At 43.9% G+C, this 15005-nt stretch overlaps 2 protein-coding genes across 4 annotated transcripts in view; one reads left to right on the forward strand and one right to left on the reverse strand.

Annotated features, from left to right (window-relative positions):
* Positions 1 to 3938: 3938 nt before the first annotated feature.
* Positions 3939 to 5710, reverse strand: LOC121685282 (D(1C) dopamine receptor). The gene has a single exon (XM_042065722.1). The coding sequence runs from the start codon at positions 5350 to 5352 to the stop codon at positions 4033 to 4035; it is 1320 nt and encodes a 439-aa protein (XP_041921656.1). The 5' UTR covers positions 5353 to 5710; the 3' UTR covers positions 3939 to 4032.
* Positions 5711 to 7103: 1393 nt separating this feature from the next.
* Positions 7104 to 15005, forward strand: part of tbc1d12a (TBC1 domain family, member 12a) — a 30135-nt gene continuing 22233 nt past the window's right edge. The window contains exons 1-2 of one of the 3 annotated variants that reach the window (XM_042065122.1): positions 7104 to 7531; positions 7616 to 8826. In XM_042065122.1, coding sequence (XP_041921056.1) covers positions 7352 to 7531; positions 7616 to 8826 — 1391 coding nt within the window. In that variant the 5' untranslated portion in view covers positions 7104 to 7351. Of the gene's footprint in view, positions 8827 to 15005 lie in introns of all 3 variants that reach the window. The other 2 variants (XM_042065120.1, XM_042065121.1) reach the window with 2 other exon arrangements.

A 15005-nucleotide genomic window follows, 5' to 3' on the forward strand; every position in this document is an offset into this window, starting at 1 on the left:
AACAACAGCGGCACTCGGGGAGCAGTGAGGGGTTAGGTGCCTTGCTCAAGGGCACTTCAGCCGTGCCTACTGGTCGGGGTTCGAAGAGAGAGAGAGAGAGAGAGAGAGAGAGAGAGAGAGAGACAGAGAGATACCAATATATATATATTGGATTAGTTTAATCAGTATGCCTTGGGCTACATGACAAAGAATCTGAGAGGCTTATGAGGATATTCACCCATTTGCCAAACGCACAGAGAGCTGTCTGCCTTTGGGAGGAAGAAGATGGAAACATAGGATCCTATTAGCAGGTCAGCTCCTCTGCTCCTGGCACACTTGTGTTGTAAGTTATATGCAAAACATTAATCCTACTCTGTGATTCAGAGCCCAGAATCCATAGCCTGTTGAAGAATTTGGTTTATAATGGCACAAGGAGTAATAATTTAGCAGGGATAGTTGATTCTGCCACTAAATTGGATGCCATCTATCTATCCAGTGCAAAACCTCGCAACTGAGATGGGCAAAATTCACATGGACATTTGTAAATAAATGTGTCCAATTTATATATTTCTTGGAGATACAAGGCCGTAAATAGCATCATTCACGGACACTAAGTGTCCAAAATATAGGTTAATAATAGGTTTAATAACTGAAAAATGGTATACTGAATAGTTTAATAACTGGAAAATGATATGCTGAATGGTTTAATAACTGGAAAGACAAAGGGAGTGCAGAGGTGAGTTAAGTTCTAGGTTAAGTGAAGAAACCTGATTACAGAGAAAACGAGGAAACACTGACTTGCCTTGAACACTAATCCTCTCTTAGTCTTAATCTCCTAGTCTTGAGCCATCACTACTGCATGTGAAAGTCGTAGAAAGCCAAGAAACCATGAAATACCACTTGAAAACAAGTGGATACAGATTGGTGATTTCCACGGAATTATGCACTTCCTTCTCTTTCTGCCCTTTGTCTATTTGATCAGTTTGCTCTTTTGAAGTTAAGAGTAGTGCTTATTAGCTACTACTAACTGAACTTTTACGTACATTCTTTACGTAACCCAAAAGCCCATTGCATAAAATTAAGATTTGTTCCCATCAGCTCATCACTTCCAATTCCAACAATTACACTTAACTTCAGCAAGGATTTGTTTGAAACGGTAATATTAATGTCTATTTATGAAGTATCTTGTGGGGACACACAATGTTTTACTAAATGTGTCAGTAATTGCTTGAAGACAGACATTTTCAACTATGATGCTAATGTACTGGAAATGTGTCACACTGCACACTGTGTGGAGGGCCTACAAGAGATTAGCCATTTGAATCAGAAATGATGAGTTGTCCATTCCTGAACATTATGCAAGAGACTTGTTTATTGATAACATTATGTTTTGTTTTCACTCTGATGCATTCAGAGTGGCCTAAGAGAGGAGGAGTGGCATGATGATGCCAGGTGGGCAGGGGTAAAAGGTGGCATGGGGGCAGGGGTAAAAGGTGGCATGGGGTGAAGAAGGGGGCAAAACACAACTTATTTAGTTAAAAAGTGTCATAGCTTAGTTGTTTTGATTTGGATGTTGTTTGCATGATCACATGGCCCATGGTAATATATAGCGTATTCAGAAACCAGACCAAACATGCAAATGCCGCACACCCACGTATTTGAATATTTGTTAAACATTTATTTTGTTCCTGTTTGAGCCAAATTCTAAACGTTTATTTTGTGATGTTAGCGTTCTCCATCTCTTGCTCTCTGTGCCGGTCTCAAGCAACTCTCTCAGCCCACGATCGTTTTGACCAACGCTGCTAATATTTTTTTTCCAGTCCAGCACATGAGGGGCAGCTCAGCCACAAAGGCTCAGTCCGAAGTGAAAGGCGAGTGAGATTGCACTGATACACTTCAAGGCTGTGATAACAAATCCTGCTCTCCCCAGCAGATGTGCCAGTAGACATCCGTCTACACGCTTTGTTGCATCTCTCTTGAGTGGCCAATATGAGGGAACAAAAGAATTTCTCTGAAAGGTTTCCACATGCCAGTGGCTCAGCAGAGGTGACACTACCTGAACTATGCTGCCCGGCACGGAACACACGGCACGGCACGGCACAGCAAAGCCCAGCCTAGCACGGCACGGCACAGGAGAAATGCTGAAATGCTGCACACAGACTTTGTCAATTCAACACTAATTTGTCACACTTCAAATGTAAAAAAAAAAATCACAGGCTTAAAATTGGACTAATTATTGTATATATATTTTGTGTACTGGAACTGTATGCATTTTGGCAATGCAGCATCACTAGCATTGAAATAATTATCAGCCACAATAATTTGTAAACAAATACATATGGCTTTAACTAGGAACATTTCCACTACTATCTGAGCAATTAAGGCTTCCTGTGTCTTGATATGATTTGACTGTCTTATTTCTCTTAAGGAGAATTGCCTAATGTGTTTTACGCTGCATCTTTTGTACTTTTCAAAAAATAAAATATTAATTACAAAAGAAGAAAATTGCCTGCTACATAAAACATAGCCTCTGTCTCCATCACCGGCTCTCCCAACGCCCACCAGTGTCCACACACCTGGGAGCTGTGGCACCTGTCAGCCCTCTCTGGAAGCTCTCAGCTGGGTCGAAAGGTCTCCTGCGCCCAGCTCCACGCCTGCATATGCCACCGCACTGTCTGTTGTTCAGCCTTTGTACTTTACAATGGGGATAAAAATCAGGAGGATTTCTCCTGACATCAAAACAGGGCGCCATGTGTCACACTGCAAGATAGTGTTTTTTTTTTTTTTTTTGTCTTTTACAGGCTTTGTGATCCAGTATGGCTTTTTGTATTTTTTTTTTCCAGAAACAGCACACAGCCTTTCTTTGTCTGACAAAAAAAAATGACACCTACTGACAAACCTTGTCAGAGGGTTTCTGAGCACAAAAGCACTGAGGACACACCTGCAGATGACATCACACTGTGATTCTAATAGGGAGTAAATAACATGAAGAGTGATGGAACTTCAATGGAACTTTATCTAAAGTCATCTAAGTTCAGGACCTAGTCAGGAATGTAATTAAAGTGACTTAATTGAAAAGGATTGGGAAGCCTTTATGATTAAGAGGGGCACTTATGGAAGACCATAGGTTATTTCTGAAAAATAAATTATGTACTTGCAATTATGCCATTGCAATTATCTTTATTAGAAAAATACCTATTATTCAAATGTCCAGATGTGCCACACTCTGTGTGAAGAAGAAAGAGAGAGCGATATATAGATGTACCAGTGTTTAATCATAATTGATTAGTTGAATAAAGTTATCTATCTATCTATCTATCTAGGTCAGTGTTTCTCAAAGTGTGGTCCGGGGACCACTGGTGGTCCGCAAGCTATCCCAAGTGGTCCGCAAGCAGACATGGTAAAATATAATATAGATGAGTTGTTTGCAATATTTAACAAATGTGTATGTAAATTCAAACAGTTCTGCAACACTGCCTATGTAAGCTACACCAGTTTAAATCATATGAATCCTATGATCCAACAATAAGCAAGGTTGTTCAGTGAGGTCTATTGTGTAATATACTGTTGAAGTGGGTCTACTGTTGTTTTTTTTTTAATTAAGTGGTCCGTGAGGTTATTTTTTACTGGTTAAGTGGTCCTTGATCTGAAAATGTTTGAGAAACACTGATCTAGGTCTATATATCTCTTTTGTGAAACATCTCAACTCATAATGTTCATGATCACTTACCAGACATGTGAATGGGGGTGTGTTTCATTTTATTAAGAGCAGCTAGACAGTATTTCTCCACTTAGTCAAGGAGATTCAACAATGCAATGGAAGTCTGCCTTAACAGTCCAACGACAAAAAAAATGCAAACACTATAAATTAAATTAACTTCGAAGACAATGCGTATGGCTTAGCCTAGTCACCAACGCTAGATAGTAAATAGTATAAAAAATCATGAAAACACCCAATATTGAAACATATACAGCATTACTATTTACACACCATATCACAAATGATTCAAAAGGTATATAAACGGGGCTACTTCCCTGATAATCCCCTTATTATTACTTATCATTTTGGCCTGGTAATCCATCACATTCGAGCGCGGTGGAGGTGAATGGTGTGATTGTGTCCAAAGAGATCTCTCCATCACACTCATAGTGTCCAATAGCTGGCAACAGCATATGTTTGTGGTTTCGAGACACATTAGAAGTCACCGACACCTTGTCAAAGGGCAAGCCAGTGTCCTCCCTAGAACTGACCACTTCGTGTGGAAGTGGAATGACTAATGGTTGTGCGTCTTTTTGGAGAGTCGTGTCATGATGATAGGACACCAGTTCGTTACTGAAGTTGACTGCTTCCACGGTGTTACTTGGACAAATTTTGTTACAACCTAAGATAGAGGAAAATGCTTTCCTAAAATCCGCATTGAAGGCGTATATGACAGGATTTAAGGACGAATTCGCCCAACCGAACCAAACGAATATAGTGAACGTTGTGTCGCTGACGCACTGACAGAATGGCACCATGCAGTTTAGAACAAAGAAAGGAAGCCAGCAACACACAAACACGCCCATTATGACTGAAAGAGTTTTTAAAACTTTGGTCTCTTTCTTAAAAGTTGTTTTCAATGAGCTTTCAGTGGAGCAGTCGGTATGTAAGTTATTTTGCGCTTGCTCGGCAGCCCTCTCCAAAGAGGATATTCGTCTTATTTGTGTTTGCGCAATACGGAAAATCCTTGTATAAGTGGCAATCATTATGATCACAGGAATGTAAAAGCTTATTAGAGACGAAGAGATGGCGTAGGTTTTGTTCAGGTTAGCTTTGCAGTTTATGGTCTGGTTGATGCTGTGTGCGTCCTCTGCGTCCCCCTCTGCCATGTGCCAGTTGAGTTGGACAGGTATGAAAGATATGAGGATGGACAGGGTCCATGCCAACCCAATCATCATGAATGCCATTCTGTGTGTCATCTTACGTTCATACCTAAACGGGCTTGCGATAGCCCAGTATCTATCCAGACTTATGATGCACAAATTTAGGATTGATGCAGTGGAACACATGATGTCAAAAGCGATCCAAACGCCACAGAAATTGCCAAAGAGCCACGAACCTGCTACCGCCGAGATAGCTTCCCATGGCATCACCAGAACCGCCACAAACAGATCCGATACCGCCAGAGAAATTACAAAAAAGTTGGTCACTTTGGAGCGGAGGTGCCTGAATTTTACAACCGCCGCGCAAACAAGCATGTTTCCAAGCAGAGTCGAGACTATGAGGAGGAACAGGAGGAAACCGATGATCAACGCTCGGACACTGTCTTGGCGCTCGCTCCCCTCGTCTGTGCCGTTCGACAGAACTTGCGTTTCATTTGTAAAGTTATCCATATCTCATTCTCTTCAAAACAGTAGGCTATTCATCCAACATCGTGTATTACCCACACGTCGATATGCTTCCTCTTTTTTTGTGAGCCCAGCTGGTTCGTAAAATAGCCTAATTATAGCCTACGCTTCAAACATCCATAATCACTCTCTCATCACATCCCCTGACTGATCACACGTGGGCCAGGTAAAGTCATCTTGAATAATTTGGCTTGACGTCTATTTTTCTCCTACTTTTTGGCAACCCCGGTGTTTTCTCTGTGTCCATGTGTCCTTGGTTTGGAGAGAGAAAAGTCCCAGGAACGCTTCATGGCTTTTAGGACAGCAGACGCATGTGATTGGTTTCTATCTACTGAACATTTGAATTCCCCCAACCGTCCTCTGGGGCCTCGCCTTGCTTCAGACCATGTAAGACTGAGTGTCTCCAATAGGACACAAGTCTAACGATTACAAATGAGCAGGAATACAGCATAGACTAAATAATATTCCACTATTTTCTGACTATAATATTACTATTTTAAATGTAGCCTATGATATAAAACATATTTTGCTCTGGTAAAAAAAACAAGCGCTTAAAAAACCCAAAGAAACCTTACACAGTTTATCAACCAAATTACTTTTCCCTTCCCTATCTGAAAATTGTTTAAGTTGAACAACTAGTCGCTTTAGTCTATCTGAGTGGCCAAGATGTAATTTCCATTTTTTTTCCATGTGCATTAGGCCATACCCAATTTCGGTCAGTCAAACATACATCATACACAAGCGAACCCATTGCGCCCATATCTTTCCAGAGTGACCGAAATCACGCCGCATTTAAGCCATACTGTTCAACTGAGTATCCACCTCGTTTTTACGGAACTCTAGAGGGGTCATTGCAAAATATGTTTTGGTATAATACTTATATATTCAGAAAACGTGCACTCATTTTTACTAAATTATGTACACATTTTAATACATCATGTACACATTTTACTAAATTGTGCACTCATTCTACTAAATTGTGCTCACGATTTAGTAAAACGTTACTAAATTGTCTGCACATTTTAAATCATGCACACGATTTACTAAATTGAGAGCACAATTTAGTCAAATGAGTGCACTATTCAGTAAAACATATGCACAATTTAGTAAAATGAGTAGGCTACACATTTTCTCGATACACAAAAATATCTTGCAATGACACCTCCTGGGCTTCTTACCATCTCTTTCATGGCTTAAACTACACATCAGCCTGATTTCCCTTGTTCCTACCTGGCCAGGCTGACCTATAGGTGCCATCCACATGTAATAAGCAAACACGTCTAATATATTGCATGACATTAATGGCTCGGACGCCATGGTCCTGTTATATTCAAATTCAAAATGAGTATAATTTTCTTAGGTTTATCAAGGTAGTTTGGTTGCAATCAATTAGCAAATAAGGTAGGCTCTGATACGGCTCTGTGTTGTGAAGGCGGATGTAGGTTGCTTTCTAGCTCCCCCTGGCGACTATCTGTCAATTGATCAGGCCCCTCCATTATTGTAATAGTTTATAGGTGTATTAAGCAGGGTATAGGCCAGTTCTACAGTGTGTTGCAGTAGCCTAGGCTACCCCTCAACAATAATTGTGTAAAACTCTGTTATTATTGCATGTGTACTTATAATTAAGTTGGCCCATGTAACGTGGTATTGTAGGCTAGTGACTTCTTCCGAGCAGTAGATGTCGCTTCAACTCCAAGAAATCCCAGTTTTGCGGCGAGTGACTTGGGAAAGACATGACGTCACACTCAGATTCAAAATGGCCTCTATTTATGGAAGGAGTGAAGCTGGCTAAAATCGCTCGGTTAATTATCCATAACAAACAATGACAGTAACAGTAGGGCTTTATTTAATCTCGCAGTGAAATGGAATACTTAAATAACAAAACATTGTCGCGGCGTAGTTGAGTCTCTGTAACATGAGATCTTGCCCAGCCGCCGAGAGAGGCTCCGCAGCAGGATTTTAAGTGCCAGTCTAAACGCGGACCATGAATGAAATGGAAAGGGCGGAAAATGGAGAGTTGGTGCTCGCGTTGTCTGTTGATCTAAACGAAAATGAAGAGGGAAACAAAAAACATCTTAGGCCAGCGTCTATGGATTGTAACATAGCAGAAGTCAAATCTCGCCTGTTGAATGACGGAAGCAAAAAGTCATACCCAGCCGATAAGGTAGCGCTGCCAGGGACTGGTTATGTTTATGTTTCCAGTCATAGTAAGAATGTAAACTCAGACGCTGCTCTGTCGTCCTTGCAGGTTACTTCACCGGTGGAGAGCAGCATTATGCTCGACTTGATCCCCGAGGCTCTCCCGGGGCCGATAAACGACAGCTGTGTCATTTTAGAACAGCACAGGGATGGCATACTAAACGGATTTCCTGAATCATCTGTTGAAACGACGGTGGTGGTGGGTCCGGAGGATGAGGGAGGGGGTAGCGGGGGGATCCCTTCCCACCAGACCGCAGCTGTGAGCAGAGACACACCGCAGGAAGGGAACGGAATGTTACTCTCAACTCGGGCTTCAGATACTGTCAGGCCCGAGGAGGAACGTGCAAGGGAGACCGAGGATTCCAACGCGGATAAACTGGACAAGGGTCATTTAAATCCAGAAGCGAGGCCAAAGTCTACTGCTGTCTCTCCGGCATTGTCATGTGCTGGTAAGCATCAGCAGAACTGCACGTGCATGTCTGCAATTGCAGACATGAAACTGTCCAACGGCGACGTTGATTTGGGCAATTCGATCGGTTTTCCAATGGATGTGACATGTGTTGATCACAGCCAGGAAACGCACTCTTCAGGAGGTCAAAACAATGAACTTGATGCCCCTGACGGAGAAACAAAGGTGTCAAATGGTGGATTGATGATTGTAAACAATAGCTCTCCTCACAGTAAAATATCTAATCTCACCCCTGGAACCGCAGGTGGCCTTTCCGATAGCGGCGTATTGACCCATCAACTTGAAAACAGCCGTAGCTCGCCCGGGTCGTATGGCTGCTCCAGTCGAGAGTCTGGCCATGCTAGCGAGGAGGCTTCTCCGGCTGACCAGCTGACAGACCCGGCTTGCTGGGCTTTCGAGCCTGAGGACGACCTCGTTGAACTTTCCTCTAAGCTCTCCATAACGCCGTCTCCCGAACGCACCAGCAGCGAAAATACCCAAACGGAATCGAGTCTTAGAGAGGATTCTAGCGAGGCATATGGTCCAAGTAGGCCACAATCGCTCCGGACTACCCCGAGCTATGCGGTTTCCCTCAGCTGCGACGCGACGCCTCTTAGTCCCGACGATGGAGAGGGATATATCGGTGCTGATGAAGGCATGGATCCGGACGGGACCTATAGGAACAGGTTTGAAGTTAGCCGCAGGCAAAGTGCTCCTGACCAGTGGCCGGATGGGCAGGCAGTGGACGTGGAGATGAACAGTGAACAGCCGGGCTCAAGCAAGAAACACGGCATTGCAGAATTCTTCACCAGGTATCAGTTCTATCCTCTTCCGTCCTAACAGCTTCAAGCATTGAAACAGTCTGCTACAACCTGACACACATTGTAGCCATGATACATTTTGTAACCCTCATTGGAAATTAAAATTCTCAGGCCAATAATAAGTAGGCATAACGGGAGAGTTATTTTAAAAGGTTATAGTGCCCGTCAAGACTGTTTCACCTTTGAGTTGAATAAGGCCTGCCTTGAGTGCCTTGGAGAGATAATGCTTTACCATTTGATTTACACCTGCCCTCAGGTAAATGACACGTGCATGATGGGGCTTGGAGATGTTTGTATGTGTGTACACACATGCAGTGCATGGATGGATGTTGTGTAAAATTCATGACAGTGCAAACTCCATGTATACAACTTGGCTGTAAGGGAAGGCTTGCAGACAGACACAGACTCCATTTTCATATAAGCACTATTTACTGTTTGTCACACTATTTGTGTTTGTCACATAGCCCACCCTAGTAGTGGATTTAGCCTATGATTCTGTTTTGTTAAGAGGGGTCAAATGATTCCTACTAAACAGTTACATTTAGTGGCATCAGATGACTTCTCTCAAAGCTCTGTGCTTGCTTCTTAGAATACAGGATGTCCTGACCTCTTACTTGCACATAGAGAGCATTATCCCACCTTCTTATACTCCTTGTGTAAGATAATGCACACACAAGGCAATCTCCCTGAGTATACAATATAGGCCAACTAAGCATCAAACTCTCCCTAGTGACGCCTCTATTGTGCTCTGATCACAAACCAAGACTAAAAGCATTCCAGTGGTGTAATTCATAAGATGGCGTCTTAAGTGAATCCAACCTTGCTAAGGAACACAAGACCGTGTTGTCTGTGGACACAAAAATAGGCATATTTTCTGCTTTAGACGTGGAACCAAACAAGTAGGCTATTTAAAAAAAAAAAAAAGTCTTTGGTGTTAACTAGGTTAAATTCACAGGACAAAGCCTTTAAGATGTGAGGACAGGGATGTCCTGTATTCAAAGGCATTTTCCACCTCCTTTGGGGTTTGGGTGTTTTCATCTGCCCTAATTAACAGACTTGTTAAGAGCTCAACTCTTTGATGCTGTTGTAATTGTAGCAAGCTTAACAACATTGTTGTGGGATATGCCTGCTGTGTGCATAGCGTTTGTGTGCATTCAATTCAAGAATTTTCTGAAAACTCTTGCTGTTGCAAGTCAGTTATCTTGACACTTGGATGGGCTGGTAGGAGCTGAAGCGCCTTTTGGTATTTTATCTAAGCCTTACTTAAAATACCAGGTGTGTAAATATTTATATTGTCTAGAGACAAAGAGGGTAACAAGAGAAGGAAGGTGTCAAGTTGGGCTTGTGCCTGCTCCAGTCATTTGGACTGACATGCATTAAGCAAGAAATGGTCAAAAAAAGCAATTCAAGGGTAGGAGCAGGCTTCTCGCAGTCGTTTTGTCTTTCAGAGTGCTGGGCCAAAGTGAGAAACCAGGAAAGGAGGAAATGCGTCTGTGCAATAAAAAGATTGATATGTGCGAAGTGGGGCCTTTTCTCCTTCTCCTTTTCAAAAACAACAATCTCACGTGTTGGGAAGTGAAGTCCCCAATGGCGGACTTAAGAGTTTCTTGTGCACGACAGGCGGTGAAAAAGGTGTACCATTTCAGGATGATATCACCTCCCCTGCGGTCAGCCACGTTGGTTTGGACACATAAAGAGTGTGTATAATAACCATCATCACCATCACCAGCAAGCAGTCACAGCCAGACCACAAATCATTGTGAAAAGATGGCTTTGTCCTCTCTCTGTTGACCTTTAGCCCAATTCTATAGCCCAGTCCGTGTCCTCTGTGTTGACCTATAGCCCAGCCCGTGTCCTCTGTGTTAACCTGGGGCAGGCGTGGCCTACTGGTTAAGGCTTGGGGCTTGTAACCGGAGGGTTGCCGGTTCGATCCCCGACCAGTAGGAACGGCTGAAGTGCCCTTGAGCAAGGCACCTAACCCCTCACTGCTCCCCGAGCGCCGCTGTAGCAGGCAGCTCACTGCGCCGGGATTAGTGTGTGCTTCACCTCACTGTGTGTTCACTGTGTGCTGAGTGTGTTTCATTAATTCACGGATTGGGATAAATGCAGAGATCAAATTTCCCTCACAGGATCAAAAGAGTGTATTCTACTTCACTTTACCTATAGCCCAGTCCTATAGCCCAGTGCGTGTGTGGGTGCTGTGCTGTGTGCTATGTGAGCTCCCAGTGCTCTGTTGTAGGGCTGCACCTGAAACATGGATCCTGTTGCACTGTTACACAACGACTTACACATCCTCAGTCCTCCTCACTCCAAATAGTTTTGCAGACTCTTGTCCTCTTTTCTCTCTCTCTTTCTCTCCCTCTATCTCTTTTCTCTCTCTCTCCCTATCTCTCTCTCTTTTTCTCTCTCTCCTGTTCAGTTTCTCTCACTCCATCTCTCACTCTTCCTTTCACTCACTCACTCACTCACTCACTCACTCACTCACTCATTCACACACACACACACACACACACACACACACACACACACACACACACACACACACACACACACACACACACACACACAGATTCGTACACTCTTGCTCTGTTTCTTGCTGTTTTTCTCTCTGCACTCTGGGAGAAAAAAGCAACAGAGGAATGTCCCCTTTTATGAGTTGGACCACATACGCCGATGCAGCCCTCTCCATCCTCCTCACTCTAACACATATACACACACGCACACACACACGCGCACACACACACACACACACACACACACACACACACACACACCGATGCAGCCCGCTCCATCCTCCTCACTCTAACACATACGCACGCACGCACGCACGCACGCACGCACACACACACGCACACACCGATGCAGCCCTCTCCATCCTCCTCGCTCTAACACACACACACACACACACACACACGCACACGCACACACGCACGCACGCACGCACCGATGCAGCCCTCTCCATCCTCCAAATAGATCATTTAAAAAAAAAGGAAAATTACAATATTTTCCTGTCCAGCGATTTGTTAAACGGACAGAATAGCTACATTGGTCACCCTTACTGGAAAAAAGCAAGGAAAAGCCTCACTGTGTACCCTAATAAGCTGGACGCCATGTTGGCTCTCCTAGTGTGTTCTTCATGCACTGTGCTACACTGTGCTTGGATGCCACTTAAGAGACTGTTCTCAGGAGATTGCCAAGCCACTGAATCATATGAGGAAATGGCAGAACCAAGATGGCTATTTTGTGACGATGCTAGATTAAGTCAAATTGAAAGTAAAACATGACTACACTCAACCTTAGGTAACCTAGATGTTGTTCTGTCAAAGTGATTAAGATCTCTTTTACTGTTTTACAGCATTTATTACAGCCTCTTGTGTGTGGCTACTTCCATTTAGAAACAAATAAAACGGAACAATATGTTCCGACTCCGCTGTTAGTGGCTGGGACAGGCCAGTATGGGCTGTAATGCGGTCACTGGCAGTCATTATCGATGGCTGTTGTGCTGTTCAGTGAGGTCTGCGACTGCCTGTTGCATCTGGACCAGGGCTCTGACCCCCCCTCCCCCAGCACCAGGCCTGTTAATGAATGGAAAGGTCGATTGATTAAAATGGTCGTTCAGTTCGCTAATTAAAGTGAGCTGCTTACTGCAGATGCAGCCTGTCACTGTGCATTGTGACTCTAATGTGACGTGTGTGTGTGTGTGTGTGTGTGTGTGTGTGTGTGTGTGTGTGGAGAGCGGAGAAGGGAGAGGGAGATGCAAAGTGCCTTGAAAATATGTTATATTTATGTGAGTGAGGATGACAATGGATGCATATGAACACTCCAAAGTATGTGTATGCTAGTGTGTGTGTGTATGTCAATGCGTGTGTGAGCGAGTGAGTGCTGGTATTGATGTCGGCCAAATGAAAGCTGAACAGATGCCTGGCAGACTGATGTTTTATTCATGGACAGCCGTGGCGGATGCACCTGTGATATCGACTAGAGGATTTGTACCAGGCTGCCTCCTGACATGTCGCGCACGCACACACACACACACACACACACACACACACACAACCTAGCCAAAGACTTCACTGCCACTGCCTTCATTCTGGCCACAGAAGATTGGTGACCATTCATGGCTCACACTATAGTTGGCCTGTGTGTCCACAATGACTGCTCTGTGTCCTCCGTAATGAATGGAAGGGAGCTGGACAGGGCTGGACTGGACTGGACAGGGCTGGGCTGGTGGACCCACTGTCCATTGCTGCTTGATGATGGCGGATGGATGCTGTTTGTGTTTGCTGTAGTAGGCTATTTATTTGCTGTGGTCTGTAAGGCCAGTGTTTCCCATACATTGACTTATTTGTGGCGGCCCACCACAATATCAACATCGACCACCACACATTGATTTTCCAGGTTGTACTAAATTGTGCTTAAATCTGGTTAGCCTCATAACCACGCTGTGCTAATTTGTTAAAAACTGTTGCATTCAAGTTAATTCTGCAAACCAACCACCACAAATGGAATTCAATTCTGTGGGAAACACTGAAGGCATAGCTTAATCTCTCCTGGCAAGGGCTTGGGGAAATGGGACATAAGCTAATGTGCAGAGTTGTCACTTTTATCTCATCTGTTTAGACTCTTGGGCTGTTGAGTAGTCGACTTAAACGTGATTTCTTTACAAACTCACTTTTCTCTCATCTGTTTGGGTTGTTGAGTGAATGGGTGGGAGGACAGTGGGAATTCAAAGAGACGCCCTTCAATGGCTCTGCCTCTAGAATAGGCCCATTTTCATAACAACCTCCACAGAGAGCCAGACAATGTATTCTTTAAAGAGTTCAAAGCACTGCATAAAACTGACTCTTAGTCATGTGAGGAATCCTAGCCATCAAACTGTTTCCAGGCCGAAGGCATGGAAAAGAATCGGACCAAATATCCTGACAGTTGTTGAATTTCTGAAAACATGTGTTTTTGCCTTGAAACAGTCAACATGTTGTATTTTTCCATGCATAGGCAGGCTAATTGTTTTCCTCTGCTGGTCTTTGCATGGCCCTTGTAGTGTTTTGAAATGTTTATGTAAGATAATGGATCGACTGGAAACTCCTCTCACCAACTGCATGGAGGTTCTGTCTCCAGGTCGGCCGCCCTTATATAAGACGCTGAAGCGTAAAGAGTTTGCATTGTTCTCTTGCGTTGCTCATGCATAATGTGTGCACGTGTTCGTCCTTTACTCCTCCCATGTGACCTGCTGACAGACGCCAACCTTTTTTCTTACCTCTGAAGAGACCCAGTCTGATGTTTGTATCCTCTGTCTCTTAAAGCTGCAGTTGGCAAGTCTGACAGATTGAGGGGACTTAGGCAAAATTTTGAATGTTTACAACTCTCATGCCCCTCCCCCACTACCACCGAGCACCCTCTCATCGAGTTTGTGCTCGTCAGTGCGCACCAGACTGTGATTGACTGTCAGATCTCACATAGCCCTGCTCTGATTGGACCAGAAGAACAGGGAGCTGTGGATTTTTGCAAAACAAATAACAGGCTCTATACTAGGTGGAGGTAGAAGTGCGGATTTTTTTCTAAAACCGGCTGATTTATGTTGTTCTGTCGGAGCATAGTGTTGGTGTCAGTCAATATGATCAACTGCAGCTTTAACCCCTAGCGGTCTGACATCTTGCATTGTTCATGCTTCAGGTGTATGTGTACATATTATTGTGCTCCTCCCATATGACCTGCTAACAGACCTACTAGTCTGACGTTTGTATATCCCCTAGTGGCCTGATGTCTTGCGTTGTTCATGCCTCAGTCAGGTGGATGTGAGTATGTGTTTTTGTACTCCTCCCTAACCTGCTGACTCTACCTTTTTCCTTACTTCTGTAGAGACCTGTTCTGATGTGGTTTGTATAACCCCTAGTGGTCTGATGTCTGACATCTTGACATCAGGCGATGGTAGTGTAGTGGCTTAGGATCTTGGCTAGCATGCAGTAATGTGTGTGTGTGTGCGTGTGTGTACGTTGTGTGTGTGTGTGTGTGTGTGTGTGTGTGTAGGGCGGTGGTAGTGTAGTGGCTTAGGAGTGCGGCTAGCTTGCAGTAGTCACTAAAGTCGTGGGTTAATTTCCCAACTGCCAGCGTTGTGCTCACACACACACACACACACACAAACACACTCAAGCAGACACACAGACTCGGGC

Source organism: Alosa sapidissima, chromosome 16, assembly GCF_018492685.1.
Source record: "Alosa sapidissima isolate fAloSap1 chromosome 16, fAloSap1.pri, whole genome shotgun sequence".
Lineage (NCBI taxonomy): Eukaryota > Metazoa > Chordata > Actinopteri > Clupeiformes > Clupeidae > Alosa > Alosa sapidissima.